The sequence below is a fragment of the Epinephelus lanceolatus genome, chromosome 8, assembly GCF_041903045.1.
Source record: "Epinephelus lanceolatus isolate andai-2023 chromosome 8, ASM4190304v1, whole genome shotgun sequence".
Lineage (NCBI taxonomy): Eukaryota > Metazoa > Chordata > Actinopteri > Perciformes > Serranidae > Epinephelus > Epinephelus lanceolatus.
The window spans coordinates 7,005,055-7,019,674 of record NC_135741.1 but is presented as its reverse complement, the minus strand read 5'-3'; the positions used below and the strand labels follow the sequence as shown (position 1 = coordinate 7,019,674).

Here is a 14,620-nt window from a genome sequence, read left to right as displayed (position 1 = left end):
CGCAACACATGGTCCTGTTCTCTCTGCAGAACTTTCTGAACAATGAACAATGAGAATTTTTACAGTAGTTCAAGTGAATTTAATCTTCAAATTATCAAAACCTTGACACGGCACAATTAATGAGTTAAAGCTGCAGATAATGCAGTACAATTGTTCAATTTCAATCGCATTTCAGACAATTCACACCAACTTGACTAGGGGTGATGGGCAGCCGCATGACAGCTTGACGAGGTTGCTGGAGTAGTCGTCTGAGCTGAGCAGGGATATCTTCATTTCCTACTGTTCAACATGTTTGTCTTGTGTTAACGTTCTCTGTGATTTGTGCAACGGGTGCATTACCAGAGTTTGTTGGAGATGGACGTCTGAACATCGGACAAGCTTGTTGGAGCAGCTGTCTGAGCTGAGCAGGAATATCTTCATTACCATGGAGGTAAACCAGAGGGTTGAGAGCACTGTTCAGACACACAAGGCCGCGGCTTATCTGACGAGCAATGTAGACTCCATTGGACCATTCAGCACATATCTTCTGGTTGGACAGAACTCTTGACCAGAGGTTGAGGTTCTTGAAAACATGATAAGGGATGTAACAAACAGAGAAGAGAAGAATCAAGATGCACAGCAACTTCAAGCATCTCTGTTTCAGTACCTTGTCAGTGGTATTTGTGCCGCAGAGAAAAACAATCACATGTCCATAGCAGCCCAGTGTGATGAGGAATGGGATACAAAACCCAGTGAGTGTCCATCCAAGGGTGTATTTCAGGTAACTCTCAACATAGATGTTATCCGTGGTATCGAAACATTTCTCAGTGTTGTTTCCATATGGCTTGCTGTATCTTTTGATGTAGAACATGTCTGGAAGGCTTTGAACACTCACCAACAGCCAAACCATGACTGAGATCACCACAGAGTGGGCGACAGTTATTCTTCCCATCACTCTCATTGGATGGACAATGGCCAGGTACCTGTACACACTTATACAAGTAAGGAACCCGATGCTGCCATATAGATTCAGGTTGAAGCAGAATCTTGTGATCTTGCAGAATGCGTCTCCAAAGATCCATTTACTCTTCATAAAGTAGTACACCACCAAAAATGGGACTGTGAGCAGGTACAAAATATCAGCAAGTCCAAGGTTGAAAACAAAAACATTGATGTTACCCAGTTTCTTCCATTTCTGTAGCAAAGACTTCAGTCCCCATCCGTTAGCTACCAGACCAACGATGAAGACTATGATGTAAACAGGAGGCAGAAATCTGCCTGTAAAGTCAAAGCTGACACGAGGACAAGATGTTTTATTCATTGTCTTCTGGACAGCAGTTGGTACAGTTCCTTCTCTCAGTGAGTGTGAGATACAAAAGAAAAAGAATGCCACCACGGGAGGTTCAGAGAACACTTCCTGTGTTGCAGCACAGCCTCTATGTACCACGTTTGAGATGCTGCACCTGTCAGCATTCAGGAAATAACACTGAAAAGATAAAATCAAAGTCATCTAAAGTGAATTCATGCTGAGTTCAAGTACAGCTCAGAGTACGGTTAGAGGTCTGCATGTGGTTATGTGAGGCCTCACAGTAGAGGTTTGCCTAATCCTGTGGTTACAGACTTTCTCTTGCAGCAGCTCAACAGTGAGCTGATGGTATCAACTGATAATATATGTGCTACTACTATTACAGGAACTGTTTCATATAATCCTCTTGTATTGTATAGTACTGTAAAGTTGACAAGACAGAAGACATTGTGTTTGACTCAAAGGCATTCGGCGACCACACGGCAGTGGTCATCCACAACCAATCCATCACACAGGTCTCATATAAATATCTCAGTGTCTTTGTTGACGACATGCTAACCTGGAACACACATGTTGACAATCTGTGTAGCAGATTACGACAACGGATGCATTTTTTATGTCATCTGAGTGTCCGTGGTTTTGATCAAAAATTTCTGATAATTTTTTGATCAGGCAGTCTTACAGAGCCTGATCAGGTACAGAATCACAGCTTGGTTCGGTAACCTCTTTGTGCAGTTGAAAAACAAACAATTGATCCACACCATGTGGAAAATAATAGGTGTCAACGAGCACATTTCCATACAGACTATTTTTGAACAGGCGACTCTCAGTCAAGACAATAAGATCACCAATGACGCCTCGCATGTTCTGCATTCAGAGTACGTGCTGTTGCCCTCTGGTAGGATTTAGAGTGCCTCGTTGCAGCCTGAAGATTTTAAAAGTCATTCACACCTCTGCCTATAAAACTGTTAAACAATGACAGATAAAGTCAGATCTGGCATTGGATTATGACGATTTGCTGATATGCATTTTTATAGAGGTATTTTTAGTTGTTATTTATCTTTTTGTGTTTCCTGTTGCTACATTGGGTATAATGTTGATTTGTCTATGTACTATGTTGTATTCATATGGCTGCAGTGTGGGTGCAGGGCACACAACTCCCACTCTGTGGGACAATAAATTCTAATTTTGAGCTTGATCTTAAATAATATCCTCTTGGGTCTTTGGTACAGCTATTGCCTTGCCTTCATCCTCAGCAGTAGATTCTTTTGTCCACTAGATGTCAAGATGTCTCACATAGTCATCTGGTCTGACTGAGGCACAGTGTGTGCTTGTGTGCAGAGTTGTAAAGAAGACATTAACCAAAAAATTATTGGTAATACCAGTCATAAATTTGGCTTCATTTTTCATAAAAATACCAAAAATGACTGATGTTGTACTTCAAACAACTTTTTAACAGCTCGTAAGCAAAAAGAAGAAGTGTACTGTACAAAACTTACCTATGAATGATGAAGTGAAATGTTGGTAAAAGCTACGTATGGTATTTACAACATGACTGTATAAATGTTAATTCATTCATTTTCCATAACCACTTATCCTGTTGAGGGTGACATGGGCTGGAGCCTATCCCAGCTGACATTGGGCAAGAGGCAGGGTTCACCCTGGACAGGTCACCAGACTATCACAGGGCTGACACATAGAGACAGACAACCATTCACACTCACATTCACACCTACGGACAATTTAGAGTCACCAATTAACCTGCATGTCTTTGGACTGTGGGAGGAAGCTGGAGTACCTGGAGAAAACCCACACTGACATGGGGAGAACATGCAAACTCCACACAGAAGAGCTCCCCCACCCTGGGTTTGAACTCTCCACCCTGGGTGCTAACCACTGCACCATCGCGCTGCAATACATAAATTTGGCTTCACTTTTCATAAGAAATACCAAAAATGACATCTGCTGTACTTCAAACAACTTTTTAAAAGCTCATCAGTAAAAGGAAGAAGTGTACTGTACAATACTTATGTATGAATGATGAAAGAAAACATTGGTAAAAGCTGCAGTATTTACAACATGACTATATAAATGTATACACTATAATATGACAAAATATATTTCAAAAATTGAGAGTAAAAATGCAAGAGGTGTAAAATATTGAGACATTTTTTCACTGTACATAAAGAGACATCTGTCCAGAATTATTTACAACAAAACAGAAAATACAGAAATAAGTGCAAAGTCATGTGACTACAAACACACAAACATAACTGTACAAGTTTAAAGTTGCATTGTTCACGTCAGAAATCAAATATCTGTCAACACAAAGGCTGGGGTCATTATGTGTCAAATCAACATATTAAAGTCATTGAAATTTGCTCTTTAAAAATATCTTTATGACCACATAAACATTATGGCCAACAGTCCTCAATTCAAATCTTAGAGGTTTTTTTCAGTGAAAAAATGATTTAAATTACAATAAATTCTTTTCTTGGTCCAGTTATGATAATGCATAAGTACTAAGATATCTGTCCCACTTGCCCAAAATATTTTTAACCTAGTGTGAAAAAAATCTTGGGATTACCTCTAACCTCAAGCTAAATTTTGAGCTACATACTACAAGTTCAGTTCTGCTTTTTCCAACTAAGAAACATTCCAACATTGAGACCATAACTTTAACCTTAAGGTTTGGAAAAAGTCACCAATACCATCGTCACTGTAATCAAGTTTTCTCTATCTTGACTGAAAACCGTCCAGAACTCTTTTCACCAAAATTAATATAGATCACAAATGATGCCAACTTTAGTTTCTCTCTACTGGCTCCCTGTCACTTTGCCATACAAGGCATTACATACTCAGGCACCTCTGTAACATAAACTGTATCAACATAGTGGACATAACCACCATGACGTCATCCATTTGTTTGTGGACTCCCGTTTTGAAGCCTAAAGTTTGGCATTTTGGCCGTTGCCGTCTTGGTTTCTTGGAACCAGAAGAGACCATATTTGACGGTGAGGGCGGAGCTGTGGAGGAGCGAGGAGGGGATCTGACTCACAGTACCAGGATGTAAACATGTTTATTTCTGCTATATAGTTTGGCATGATGTGATTTTGCCAAGTAGGAAATGCTCGCATGCATCGCATTCCAGGACCAACATTGGAATCAACCAATCACAGCCCTCTGACATCATCAGTGTGCTACTCCTGGGCTTCTTTCAATATTCCTTTGTGCTTCTTCGGAGCTAAGCTAGTTTTCCGAATTGAAGATAATACAATTAAACATAATCCTCAGCAGCACTGAACAAAAACCTTGTGAGCTACTGCAGGGTTAGAGTTAGCTTGCAATCTTGCAAAAAAATACTTTCAAATAGGGCATTAAAAAGGAGGGACATCTGTCCTTCACAGGTCTTTGCAACTACAAAATGACATTATCATTTCTCTTGATGTTGATGAACAATATTTTAGCCTATTGGCAAGTTTGCTCGTTAGCATAGCCTACCTAGTTAGCAAGCTAACTCTCTAACCCTGCAGTCACTCACAAGGTTTTTGTTCAATTGTATGCGGGTGTAATTGATTGCAATGTTGGTCTTGGAGTAAGAGTAAGATGTGGGATGTTGATCCAGGAGCATGTCCGACTTGGGAAATTCACGTTGTGCATATAGTTGGGCACTTTAACAACGGGATCTACAATGGGAGTGGACTCATGTGGCCATTTGAGGAACTGCAGTTTTTGGCACTTGGCTGCATTTTTTTTTTTGCCCCAGAGGTTGCCACTTGATTTGTACTTAATGAGTTGTTGTGCCCTCTGACCTCTAGAAATAAGAGTCTCAGAGAAGGCAAATCAGTGCATAATTTTCTTAAAACCCACTTATGATTCTGTAACTTTGACTTTGTGGGTTATACATTTACTTCCTCTTGTTTTAACTTATCTGTCTCCTGTATTCCTTTGCATTTTCTTCTTTCTGTGAAGCACTCTTTTACTTATGTGTCACCAGTATAATGGCCTCCCAAGGTGTGGAAGCAAAAAGGACGTTGTGAATAAGTGCAGATTGAGATTCTACATGTGTGAAAATCGACGTTCATCCCGACTCAATCACAGTTTTTATCTACAATTAGTCGTGTATCCACCCGGTGAGCCGAACCAGTGAAGTCTTACTGTTCTGGGTGCATCTGTGCTCACAGAGGTCGATCTCAGCTCAGGGTCTGAATCCCCACAGAGCCGGGTTACTGTAAGGTGCGTAGGGGCAGTTGTTATGACAGACACAGGAGTGGATCATCATCACAGGTCGCTGTATCAGTCTGCCGGAGGGACAGTGGAAGGTCACCTCAGCGGTGGTGGTTTGATAAGGCGTGCAGCAGCGGGAGTCAGTGCACTGTCCGCAGTACCGCAGATGGTAGGCACGAGTGCTGTAGCAGCCTTGGTGAATGAGCCGAATGGGGCCCGGTGACATGTAGCTGGCTTTACAGCGTCCCTGCCGTCCCCACTAGGAAAACAAAAACTTACAATACTTACAACAGAACTCCACAGGGTACCTTTGATTTTAAATTTGGTTGTGCACGGCAGGTCTGCCATGAGATCTTTGTAAAAGTCACTTATCATAATAAACACATTTTTACTCACCTTCTGTTGTATCTAGCCATGCAGACGACTGCTCAGGTTTTTTGATATTTCTTTATGAGAAATTCTGTCTCCTTTTATTGTATTGTAATGACCATAAAGGTTTCAGAGATAATCAACTCCAAACTCAGCACATTAAACAAGCCGATTCTTTGCGTTTTGGGTGAAATGACTTTTTAAAAGCCGTCAATGGAACCCAGTGGGATAATAAAGAGACAGGCCCTGACAACATACAGGCAGCAGAAATAAACAGGCGCTCACCATGGGTTTCCTTGCGGCGGGCTGAACTGTGTGGCATGGCCGCACTTTACAAAGTCGAGTTTCCATTTGCAGCTTGCAGGCTGGGTTCTGGTTAGAAACCCGGGTGGAGACTCCAGCCCCACAGCTCTGAGAACAGGCGCTCCACTGGGTGCTCTGCTCTACACAGGTGGAGGCCGGTTGGACCAGTTTGTTTAAAGGGTGATCCATCGGGAGAGCTGGCCACAACCTGCCAGGTCTCATGGCTAGTGAAACCAAATAAATACATGAGCACAGTGAGAAGTAAATTCAGATCATTTCCACAGTTGTTGTTGCAGCAGTAACAATAGAGGGTTGGTAAAAGTGAAACTGTAGTATTGTAGTGTGGTGGATTTGTGGCAACAAAGTGTTAGTGAAGGAGATAAGCCAGCATTGCTGATTTCATTTTAATAGTTGTTGGGAATAGATGCAAACTCGCGCCGAGTGAAAAATTCCTGTGATGCTCTGAGGTGAAAGCCTATCAGTGTTGAGACCTAGTGAAGACTCTGATGTCACTGACAATCAGAAATGGAGGACAAACTTATTCTTGCTGTCTGTGGGCACCAAGAGCTCTACAACCCAACGTCAGTATTTACAGAGACAGGACAAAAAAGGAGAGCACTTGGAGAAAAGTGCATGAAGCCTGGTAAATTCTGAAAAAATGGATTTGTTACTCATGTAAACTATTTTGTTGAGTTGCTTCTTAGCAAAATGCTCTGAGTAACTGACCCCATTGCAGACTGGCCAATCATAACGTAACATCTGGCTGGCTCAGACCAGAGTCCAACAACAACACAGCTGTGCTCCATTGACTCTAATGCAATCGTTTCAGATTTCCTTCATTTTCAGGCTGGTTTTGTGGATTTGGAGCTAAATGTTGTGTCTGGGGCACGTCGTGTATTAATGATACTCGTTACCTGGAGAGGTTGGAAAAAGATATACGTTTCTTCCCTGTTCCAAAACCAAAATCAAACCCTGAAAAGTGTAGGGTTAGCTAGCTAGCTACTGAAGATATAGCCTACTGAATGTATACACATGCTGCTTTTGCTTTTTAATGATTATAACAGTGAAACAAAGACCAACCCTACTGTACAGGAACCAGTGAAGGGAAGCAGGGAAACTTTGTGATATTCAACCAGCTGTGTGTCATCGCATTGTGCGCAGATGAACGTTGTTTGACCTCCCCTTGAGATCCCTACCCATCCAGCGGTAGAGGTCCAGGTGCTGGCAGCAGCATGGAGGCAAAGCCAAACACCATTCATCTGCACACACTGCAATGCCACACAGCTGGTTCAATATCAGCATAGTTTCCCTTTATATTCACTGTCTTGTGTGGCGATCAGCAGTGATATGGTGGTTCACTTTTACACTGTGATCTGTAGCCTATAGTTCGGCTTTAGCTCCTAACTATCTTTGTCTTTTTAACCTGTTGTTGCTGCTGAGTGACATCCTGGATATATCCTTCAAACACAGACTGTAGACCCCTCTGTCTGCTTCTCTCTGGAATCACTCTTTCATTTGTCCAAAAATATGATCATATTTCTTCAGGGAGTGCAGTTAGTTTCAGTGTGGGCTCCATGCTTACTGCAACAGCTTGATCATCACAAAGGGGCGTGGCTTAGCAAAAGGTCAATGGCACATTGGCACCATTAAAAGGACGCTTAGTTACCTATTCCCACTTCCCATTTGTGGGGTATTCATGCAGTTCAAGACAACCATAACTGTGTTCCTTTGTTAGTGAAGAAAACTTAAAAACATGGTGAATCCCCCAGTTACACGGAGCCTGATAGGTTGAGAACCGCGGCATTAAATCTAAACTAGATGCTGACTGAACTCTTTCACCTCAGTGAGTCACTTCAGTAACTTTAACAATGCATCTGATTGTTTTATCTCATCAAAGAATTCCAGTTCAAATCTTATCCAATGCTTTGGATTTTTGTGAATATAAAAATACAAAGCCAAATATTGTTTCTCCCAAAACTAACTTGCATAAGTCATAATAATCAGCTGATCTTCAGCGGTGACATTGCAGGTTTTTCTATCCAAGAACAAAATGTTCTCCTGCTGCTCTCATAAGGTTGTTTGAATCCGACAGTGTTTGGAATTCCAGATGTTTTTAGAATGGCTTCATTTCCCTCTCACGTCCACCACCTCCCTGTTTAATGGAGTAATAGTCTCTACACGGCTTCTTATGTTTAATTGTTACACAGCTGCAGTTGTTGTTATGAAACTAGGAAACTTGGTGCCTGGTAAAAAAAATGTTTTGACTTTTCCAGAGAAATGTTGGATATATTTGGACTGTGGGAGTTTTCCTTTGGCCAGACACACCCCAGTTTAATGCAAAAATTCTCCAGTAAAACTTCCAGACATGACCACCAGTGACAAACATCTTACAAATGAAGAATGTTGCCATATGAACAGATCATCAATAAGCAACATTTGTAGCTGTGAATTCCAGTCATAGTGTTTGTGGAGATAGAAGATATTTTCCAGTGTCAGATCTAAGTATCCAGCTTTGATATCAGGATATAATTTAAAGGAAAGGTCCGACATTTTGGGGGAATGCACCCAATTGTTTTCTTGCAAAGAGTCTGAGGAAAGATCGATATAACTCATATGTGTGCTCACTGAATATGAAGCTACAGCCAGGAGATGGTTAGCTTTGCTTAGCATAAAGACTGGAAATCAATGGAAACAGCTAGCGTGGCTCTGTCAAAAGGTAAAAACTACAAATTGTTGTTTTTAACACACTTTCTTTTTTGTTCAGATTAAGAAAACAAGTCAGGAGATGTTAATACGTAAGATTTGGAGCAGTGTTCATTTTGACAGCTATTTTAGATTTAGTCTTAGTCATGAGCCAAAATTCTTAGTAGTTTTTGTCACATTTTAGTTACTTTTATCCGTAATAGTTTTAGTCGACGAAAATTCAAAATGTTTTAGTCAACTTTAAGTCAATATGTCTTCTATATGTTTTTTTATAATTCAGTTCGGCTAATTCATGTATCAGAAATTAGCATCAAGGTGACAGACTGTATCAAAACTCACACACTTCACACACTTACTGATCTCTATTTATGCTCTCATAAACTTTGACACCACATAGAACTAATCTGAGACCACCAGGATTTGTACCCAGGTTCGTGTTAAACTCTGACTTATTGATCTGACAAGAACAAGCAAAAAAATAACCTAATTAAAGCCTGAATTCCTTCTTAATCTGCAACATATTTGTCGTAGATGTAAACTCGTGTCCTCTCACAGAGTTGGTGAATAAAACTAAACTATCAGCTCAGTCAAAGAAACTCAGCTGAGTTCAGACTGTTTACTTACAGCACAACTACATTCACAGATAACTGAGCGTCCTACCTGCCCGTCAAACAGCATCAACCCAGAAACCTTCTCAAGTCTGCACTGAGTTGAGTCCTGCAAGGATCAGTTGTGAAGTCTGGTGGCTGCTTGCCTCCTTGTCGTTCAGCAGCTAGCTAAACATCCTGGCGCTGACTATTTACTGGACTTTACCAGCCTGTTGCTCACGTGGCATTTGAAGACACTTACGAGCCCGGCTTTCAGTGTCCGATAGTCCACCACTGACATTTTCGTCATGTCTCAACAATGACAATGAAACATAGATTGTTGGTTTTTATTATCAAGATCTATTTTTAGCTTGTCATTGTCTTGTTTTCATCATGGAAAAAAAAGGTTGTTGACGAAAAATTTTCGCCATTGTTTTTGTCAGCGAAATTAACACTGCTTTGGAGGTGCTAGCAGGAAAATGTTGTAACCTATGGGCAGAACCAGAAGCTGTTTCCCACTATTTCCAGTGTTTATGCTAAACTAATCTGTCACTTCATATTTCGCATACAGACGTAAAAGAAAAAAGAAAAAAAAAGTTACCTATTATTTTGAGATTTTACAACGTAATGTCAGAAAGACCGATTGATAAAATCCCATGTCCCATGTCTTAGCGTTACTACAACTTTTAAAAGACTGATTTAAGACATTTTAATACCAATTAAGGCCTAATTTTTACATCAATGAATTCAATGCCTTTCAAGACTTAAAAGATCTTAAGCATCTGCTGGTTTACCTGTGATGGCATCCTGAATGACCGTGTTCTCAAGGTTTTCACACACCCATTCCTTGCAGCATTTCCCTGGTAGCCGGATATGTTGTGGGTTGGGACAGTCTGGAGTGGGGAGACGGGCATTCAGAGGGCAAGCTGGCACACAGCTCACCCCTCCACCTCTGCAGTGGCAGTAAGTGTCGCAGGAGGGCTGAAACGACTGGCCCTCGTGGTAAGTGATGCCGTTGACTTCACAGCGCAGATCCTCCTGACCTGTAGGAAACACACAGCACAGGCGCCGTCTTAACTTTCTCCACCACACCTGCACCTTGGATTGATGTGGGAAACTTAATCAGGAAGTGAAAGGATTAGATTAGGTGAAGAGTGGGGGGGGGGGTTGATGGATGCAGGGGGACACGGCACAGGAAAATAAGAGAGAGTGGTGGGGACACATGAGCTGCTGTCCCTGCCAATGGTTCTGTAGTTTTATGGGAAACCAGGCCTCTTTACTGAGAAACTGAGGAGTCTGTTTTTCAATCCTTGAGTGTTGTCTCTGCAATCTATCATGCTGCTCAAAGGGTAGTCATTAGAGGAAATGTGTCAACAGCAGTCCTGGAAATAGAAGTTGAAATGTTTTAGAGTTCTGGCAGAGCACCACTGCCCAGCAGGCCGTCCCGCTCTGCTGAGCAGACTTTAAACATTAAATGTCTGTTTGTTCCGCTCATGCAGACTAACTGAGGCCCTATCACCTCCTCCCTGACATGAGGCTGGTTGTTTGCCTGTTAGAAGAGGCACTCACCGACACACTCCCCAGCGTCTCCAGGGAAGCTGGCGCTGTAGTCGCACTGCAGTCCTCTCTGGCTGTCGCAGGGAAACATCTCAGTGCAGGGCTCACCTCGCTGGCGGGCACACACCTGGCAGCAGCGGCAGCCATCCAGCACCAGTGGGACTCCTGAGGGGCACTGGGGGACAGAACTGGGGCAAAGGCAGGGCCTGTCACACAGCTGGCTGAACACCTGCACGGACAACACACGGGAAGAGGTTAGAGGATGAGAAAGGAAATCACACCATCACCACTGTAATTAGCACAGTCACAGTCTCATGACTTCATTTTCATATGAGGAGCACAGAAAGTATTAGTGGTATTCTCAGAAACTTCACGCCAGTATCCAACACTGTCAGGCCAAACCACTGTTTTCAATAACATGCATCTGGTGGAGCCAAAACAGACCCGAGACCTGGACGAGCCCTGTCTCATTTAACCAGAGAAGAAGAATGCTTTTATTACTTTATAACACTTTATATAAAGCATGCTTTTCACTCACTGCCCAACAACATAGTGCAGCTGCATTACAAATCTACAAAATACACTGTTAGGACATTACACATCATTTCTTTACTTTTAATCAACTTTAAACTTTACAATATCAAGGTGATCATAATGTGGAAAAGAAAAGTGTCCTTGTCATAAGAGTTATGTCTGCAGGTTAATTTGCTTATCTATAGGGCTAAAATGATCAGTCAATGATTACAGAGAAAACTATTTTTCACACAGTTAATAGGACAAAACAAGCAACTTCATGATTTTGATGAGCATTTTTCACTATTCTCTGATAATTTACTGAACAGTAAGTCGTTTGTTAATCGTAAAAATAATCAACAGATATTAAAATATAAGTTAAATAGTTCAAATTGTTCGTAACAGCCCTGGTTGTCTTATCCAGGGTGTGTGCAGATCCTTACAAAAGTCCTGAAATGTCTTAAATCCAATCTATAAATATGATGACTCAAAAGTCATTCAATAGTCTTAAATTTGAATTGGTGAGGTCTTAATTGTCACAAACATTTTATCTAATAACATGGATCCATCTTTTAATTTCTAAGTCTAAATTATTTCAGTTCTTTTGTGTGAAAGTTCATATTTCGGATGTTACAATTCTTTAAACCTTCCATTGAACCTAACACTGTGTTGGCAAAATGTAAGATCAACCTTAATCAGTCTAATAAACATATGCTTATATAAACCCTCGCGCTGCACAGGACCAGATACTTAGATTTATACTTTCCTACGATGCTTATTTGTCCAAAAAATCACTTGTGTATTTTGTTAAATTATTAATTATTAATTATTAATTATTAAAAGGCATTACATTGAAGTGTGTGATACTTGTAGACACACTGGTTATCATATTTACATATCTAGAGCTGTCTGTGATCTTATTTCTGTCCAGACAGGATGGCTATGATCACTCTCCTCTTCTTCATTACAAGACAAGAGGATGTTCCCAAACACATACAATGGAATAACTATGATTTCTGAATAAATGATCACACTGACTGCCTTTGGTTTCCTGTGCAGACATTTCCTCAACATTTATCAGTCTTCTAACAATAAGGTGAGCCAAGACAAATCACACACTCCCTCTCACACACACCCCACATAATCATCTCATTGAGAACAGACGACAGTAAGTAAGCAGGATCGGGCCTCACCTGTGTAGCCACACACAGCAGCACAGCCACAGCTATCATCACACAGTCACACAGCAGTCGATCCATGGGGGCTTGTGTTGCTGATGGAGCTCAGTCTGTCTCGCTAATCTGTGTGACGCTGTTTGCTAACTGTTCATTCTTGCGCCTGCTGACATTTATAAAGTCTGGACTCTGATGTCACAGGCTGACTACCGTGTAAACAGCCACTGGACCAGCATCAGAAATGTTTCACATTCCTCCTCCTCTGCTGCCCATTTCCACTTCCAGACACACACACACACACCTCCACCCCCAAGTCTTTCCCCTCTCTTTCCTCTCCTCCCTCTCTTTCCAGTCTTGTGGCGTTCTAAGTTTACACAGCTTAACACGAGCTGAGGGGAGAAAAATACATTAGCCCAGTTGTCTACAAGTCAAACAACCTCCGGGGCTTTTGTGGTGACAATTCCGATTTAAGTCGACAAGATTTTTATCTCGCTGATGTTTTCACAAGCTGCTGCTTCACTGTAGGGTGAGTCAGATTTAGTCGCTGATCTTTTGAGAGGACGGATTTGGAGCAGATATTCCCACAATTTAATTTTCCCTCCAGAAACCTAAAATACCTCTGAAACCCTAATGTGTAACTTCATCCACACTTAAAAGAGATTAAAAACCCTCTCTTCCCTCTGGTTTCCATGGTGTAAGGGCAGCACGTCTGAGGCTGACGTGAACTTGAATCATGGTGATCTCTTCTATTGTGAGAGAAGCTTTCGTCTGGAGAGAATTTAAATAGGAGCCTGAGAGCAAACAGGACTCCTCAGAGGCCACAAGGACACATCTTATTTTAGAGACAACATAGTGGATGTGGAAAACTTGCACTTCAGGTCAAAAGAGCTCAGTGAGTCTGAGTTACTGGAATATATAAGTTCATTACAGCACAAGTTTGGCCAGAGAGGCTCTTGGTACAGCACATGGACAGAGTTATGCCAAAAACTAACAGTAATATTACATTCTCCAGGCCTTATGCAGCGTATCCCACGTCACACTGAATCATGTTTAATCACACCACCTTGGAAGAGGAAAAACAATATTGTGTGTAACCCTTGGTCCAGACTGTTTACTATGAGACTCAGGAACATCTACAAGGTCTTCATCTTCATCAAGTGTGAAGAACTGAGGCCTTGAAAATACCAAAACATGACAATGCCCAAATCATACATTTTTTCATATTAAATCTGTTTTCTACTTCAGTGACTTAGCGTCTTCATTACTCAGTAGTTACTGCAGAGGCAGCAGTCTTAACAGTGACATGGACTCAGTTCAGGATACCCAGTGAGCAGCTACTTCTTAAAACCACGCAGCATTTGTGTTGTGTCTGTAGCTGCCCGAGAATATGGGCCTTATCTTACAACCTGTGGAAAGTGGCGCACAGGGCACCACAACTGGATCGATATATCAATTAAATAATCAACGATCCAATCTTGTCGATGCAAAGTTATATCATCATCTTTAGGAAACACTTTTATTTTAAAAGTCTGTGTCACCATCAAACAGGGCAAGCAGCCAAGAGAAAGATGATGAGGATAGCATTATTTTATCAGGAATAAATCAGCAGCGTGGAGATATTTTGGATCAGAGAAAATACGGGTCAACAGACAGCACATGCTGTATGTGAACAATGCTGTCGATGTAATGGTACCTGCTTGGTCGAGTATCTCATCCTGCTAACTTCTCATGGTGATTTACACCCCTAGTACTTGTGCCCATAGGTGTGTAGGTCTTAAAATGAGGTGTGGTCAGGCGCATTGTTGGTGTACTGCGATTTTGATGCTGCAGAAAGCAACTGCGCCACTGACCAACAAAAACCTGGTCTATAGTTAGAATGGCACAGTATTTCCCTGCTATTT

The 14,620-nt window shown here is 41.5% G+C and overlaps 2 protein-coding genes across 2 annotated transcripts; both read right to left on the bottom strand.

The window, feature by feature from the left end:
• Positions 1-56: 56 nt before the first annotated feature.
• Positions 57-1,358, bottom strand: LOC117250888 (P2Y purinoceptor 1-like). The gene has a single exon (XM_033616849.2). The coding sequence runs from the start codon at positions 1,298-1,300 to the stop codon at positions 284-286; it is 1,017 nt and encodes a 338-aa protein (XP_033472740.2). The 5' UTR covers positions 1,301-1,358; the 3' UTR covers positions 57-283.
• Positions 1,359-3,251: 1,893 nt separating this feature from the next.
• ccn5 (cellular communication network factor 5) lies at positions 3,252-12,992 on the bottom strand. The gene is made up of 5 exons (XM_033628411.2): positions 12,738-12,992; positions 11,044-11,260; positions 10,269-10,517; positions 6,167-6,408; positions 3,252-5,771 (listed from the first exon to the last, which is right to left on the bottom strand). Exons 1-5 carry the CDS (start codon positions 12,801-12,803, stop codon positions 5,484-5,486), a joined length of 1,062 nt encoding a protein of 353 aa, XP_033484302.1. The 5' UTR covers positions 12,804-12,992; the 3' UTR covers positions 3,252-5,483.
• Positions 12,993-14,620: the final 1,628 nt, after the last annotated feature.

Coding starts and splice junctions, on each gene's coding strand:
- LOC117250888 (XM_033616849.2), bottom strand. CDS start 1,300: ATGAATAAAACATCTTGTCCTCGTGTCAGCTTTGACTTTACAGGCAGA.
- ccn5 (XM_033628411.2), bottom strand. CDS start 12,803: ATGGATCGACTGCTGTGTGACTGTGTGATGATAGCTGTGGCTGTGCTG. Junction 11,261..12,737: donor TGCTGTGTGTGGCTACACAG/GTGAGGCCCGAT, acceptor TTGTCCGTGCAG/GTGTTCAGCCAGCTGTGTGA. Junction 6,409..10,268: donor CATTCAGGATGCCATCACAG/GTAAACCAGCAG, acceptor TGGTTTCACTAG/CCATGAGACCTGGCAGGTTG.